A 3,521-nucleotide genomic window follows, 5' to 3' on the forward strand; every position below is an offset into this window, starting at 1 on the left:
CTCTGCGAGAAACGCACCTGTAACTTGACCACACAGAAGCCATGAATAGTAGTTTCTAACTGACGCTACCTCCATCAACAAGATCGGATAAGGGCACGCTCTTTGCTTGCTAGCTTTCTTTGAGCTTCATGTTCCCAGAGTTCAGTTCTCCGATTTGGTTCTCGAAGTTGCGCATGCAAGCCTTGTATTGAGGCTCCCACAAGGAGCTTTGGACGACTTACCATATGGAAAAAAATATATAATTGCTAGATATATTACTAGTTTCAATACACACATCTACCAAAAGTGCAAACTAGTAAGCGTGAGAATACTCCTAGATGCTTCAAGTAGTAATTTTCTTACCATATAGTAAGTTGAGTAGCTATATGGTAAGATAATTGCTAGATGAATCAAGAGAGCAATCTCACTTACTAGTTTGAGATGTGTTATGAAACTAGAAATATATCTAGCAACTCAAATATATGAAATAGTAATTCATCTAGTAACTTCAAAGCAAGAAGTAGTAATCCATGTAGCAACTACAATATCCAACTAGTAAGTCAATTAGTAAATAATTGCTAGATGAATCAAGAGAATTCAAGATCACTTGTCAATTTCATATATGAAGTTAATTGAGAGTGCTCATCTAAACATAAAGCATATTAGTCATTTGATTTCAAGCTAATACACATTGGAAATCAACAACCATTGAGAATGTCCATTTAAATACATTACTTAATCATCATTACACAAATGAACGTCTTTCAAAGTTAAAACACCAAGCTTTGCAAAATCGATATGCACTACTCGTGCAACTAACAGCCATGCCACTAAGTCCTCACACATTGTTGAGGAAGTAGTGTCATTCACTTTCCTACCAAAGAACAGTAAGTAAGTGGGCTTGATCAATTGGTAGATCTCTTCCACTTTTTGAGTATGAAGCCACTTCATTAGAATGACTTTTTTGTCTCTAGTAGACAATGTTCTTGCCTACAAAAAAAAATGATGCAAGTGTAAGATTCTAAAATGCTATATCTTTCTCACGTTTAAAAAACTAATGCAAGCAAGACTTCATATGATCTAAAACACACCTTGGTTTCCATAAGAGACTTCTCTCCACCATCTTCTCTTAAGGACTCCTATACCATTGAAGTAATAAAGTTATTTATAAGCAATCAAAGACTATTCTTAAATGAAATCCTAAGTAATTACCTTTTTCTTATGTTTTGCAGCCTTGGAAGCTTTGTCTTTTTCTTCTAACAAATCTTTTAGCTTACTTGTAACCTTTTAAAATAAAAATGACTCAATAACTTAAAATGCTAAGAAGAGCATCACACTAACTCTAAGTAAGATAATGAGAAAATTAAGTATACCTTTCTCTTTCGATTGCTTTTCCTAGAGCTCGCATCCATATCATCCGCAGCACAAGACTCGCTTAAACTTTTATCCTTCATTTTCTCACGAATAAAAATCAATAGACACTACATAACTAAAATATAGCATGAATCTCATCAACAGATAAGGTTTTTACAATCAAACCTTTTTCGTCACATTATCACCATTGCCACCCCTCTCATGATCTATATGTGTCTCTTTTCCTTGTAATGAGACTTTTGAGCTTTCATCTCTTATAAAATGTTGATACTCCTATACAATTGTAAATAAAACATGATCTTCACAGAGAGAGAGAGAGAGAGAGAGAGAGAGAGAGAGAGAGATTGATTAACAAACCTCATAAGCACTTTTTGGATCATCCTCTTCCATCCATGACATATCAGGAATGTACACATCCTCATCTTTCTACATTCACAAAAAAGAAACATAAATAAAGTAAACTTATTACTACCTCATAGCGAGCATAAATAATTTAAATGTCATAGCACAAAAGAACCTACACGATTTGATATATCATCAGCTTTATCATCGACAACAAACTTCGTCACTTGCTCATCAACATGAGAACTCTCAATCTGAAAGAAGTTTAATGTGAATAACATATAACAAATCAAATAAAACCCCTATCATAAAAGAATATGTACTCACTGTTGCATGAAGCTCTCCTTCTTGATCATCTTTCTCATCCTTGTGCTCAATCGTTATATTATCATCATCCATACATAAGACCTATAATTCTAAATACTATTAAACAAACTTGCAAAGATGTCAAAACAAATATAGGCTCAACATAAATTACTGTACCATGGAGTTGGTTGAGCAAAGTGTCTCTTGGCTTGTCTTCTTTTTGCTCCACTTACGTTTTGCCGCTAATGACTTGATACACCATGTGTATAAATCTTCCTCCTTCCATGGATAAGCCACACCATCTATTGTGATGGCCTTGAGAATTGCTATATTCTCTTTAATGATCCTCAAAACTACATTCTTTCTCTCATTGTTGTTACGAAGATCGCCAATGGCTTCTCCTTTAGCAAACCACTTTCTCACCTCTCCATAATTGACATATAATACTCTATATTGCTCAGGATGCTGTTTTAAGAGAAAATATCGACCATACAACTTATTTTTCTCTCTCAATTTTGGTGGTGGTGGCCTAAAAATCTGATCATACACAACAGGATCATATCTAGGTGGATCACTGATTGCAGCGATGCTAGAGGGATCCGAAGTTACCCTCTTATTTCCAGAATAATTTGCTCTCCACACATTGAGAGTTTTAATAGCCTCTTCACTAGATCCTCCTAATAGCTGCTGTAACAATGATTGTGGGCAACTCATACTTGCCCTGACAAAGTAACAAAATCATATTTACGATACAATATTTATAAATTTAAATCAAATAACTGAAACAAAACAACATAAAATCATTTTTAAAGAGTTTTCAATCAAAATTCTTATACATCACAAAAGAGAGAAAGTTTTTGTGTAGAATCAACTTTAAAGAGAGTCCTGAATAAAATAGTAGATACAAATGCTTATACATCATGGAGATCGCCACATAATAGGTATCCATTGTTCAAGCACACCAGGTTTTGTAACTTTTTTTTGTCTTATCACAGTCCAATTTTTTATTAGAATATGATAGCTATCCCAACTTCTCCAATGATCTTCTTCGGTGTGAATAGTCCTCGTATTTCTTTGATGTACATCAGGCTTCAAGATGGCAAGTCTTGCCAATTTTTCCTCAGGATTTGATTCCCTTACCACAGCATGCCTTATCTAAAACGATAAGGCATAATTGCAGGTATCGAACGCATGCGATCAAGGATAGAAGCTCTTGCTCTAAGCCAACCGAGCGAATGCATTGCGTGATGTAACTCGCCCTAAAAAACTAAAAAAAAAAACTTATCAGGCAACAATATCTCTTAGAAAACTATCGTTCGAGCTCAGTCGATCTTGCACTTCGCCCCACAAATGCGCAACCCCCCCCCCCCCCCCCCCCCCCCCAGGATATCAATTCATAATTTCACATCCCAGGATATTTGATGACTGTGTCAAATGATGTCAGATATCAATTCTCCACGATTGATGTCCAATAATATTTGCTAGACAACCCAAACATGGAGGGGAATAGAATGATGAGG

General features: G+C 35.4%; 1 protein-coding gene across 1 annotated transcript; it reads right to left on the minus strand.

Moving 5' to 3' along the window:
- Positions 1-714: 714 nt before the first annotated feature.
- Positions 715-3,149, minus strand: LOC147425140 (uncharacterized). The gene is made up of 10 exons (XM_086500029.1): positions 3,142-3,149; positions 2,179-2,722; positions 2,023-2,103; positions 1,875-1,949; positions 1,711-1,779; positions 1,519-1,626; positions 1,353-1,427; positions 1,192-1,263; positions 1,071-1,118; positions 715-969 (listed from the first exon to the last, which is right to left on the minus strand). The coding sequence occupies exons 1-10, from the start codon at positions 3,147-3,149 to the stop codon at positions 715-717; spliced, it is 1,335 nt and encodes a 444-aa protein (XP_086356155.1).
- Between the last annotated feature and the right edge of the window lie 372 nt (positions 3,150-3,521).

The sequence above is a fragment of the Adiantum capillus-veneris genome, chromosome 25 (genome assembly GCF_014529385.1).
Source record: "Adiantum capillus-veneris isolate H3 chromosome 25, ASM1452938v2, whole genome shotgun sequence".
NCBI classification, from domain to species: domain Eukaryota; kingdom Viridiplantae; phylum Streptophyta; class Polypodiopsida; order Polypodiales; family Pteridaceae; genus Adiantum; species Adiantum capillus-veneris.

Bases quoted from the DNA above. Each gene is read 5' to 3' on its own strand.
- LOC147425140 (XM_086500029.1), bottom strand. The intron at 2,104-2,178 runs GTACAGTAATTT...TTAGAATTATAG, and splicing joins TTTGCTCAACCAACTCCATG to GTCTTATGTATGGATGATGA. The intron at 1,950-2,022 runs GTGAGTACATAT...AACTTCTTTCAG, and splicing joins AAGGAGAGCTTCATGCAACA to ATTGAGAGTTCTCATGTTGA.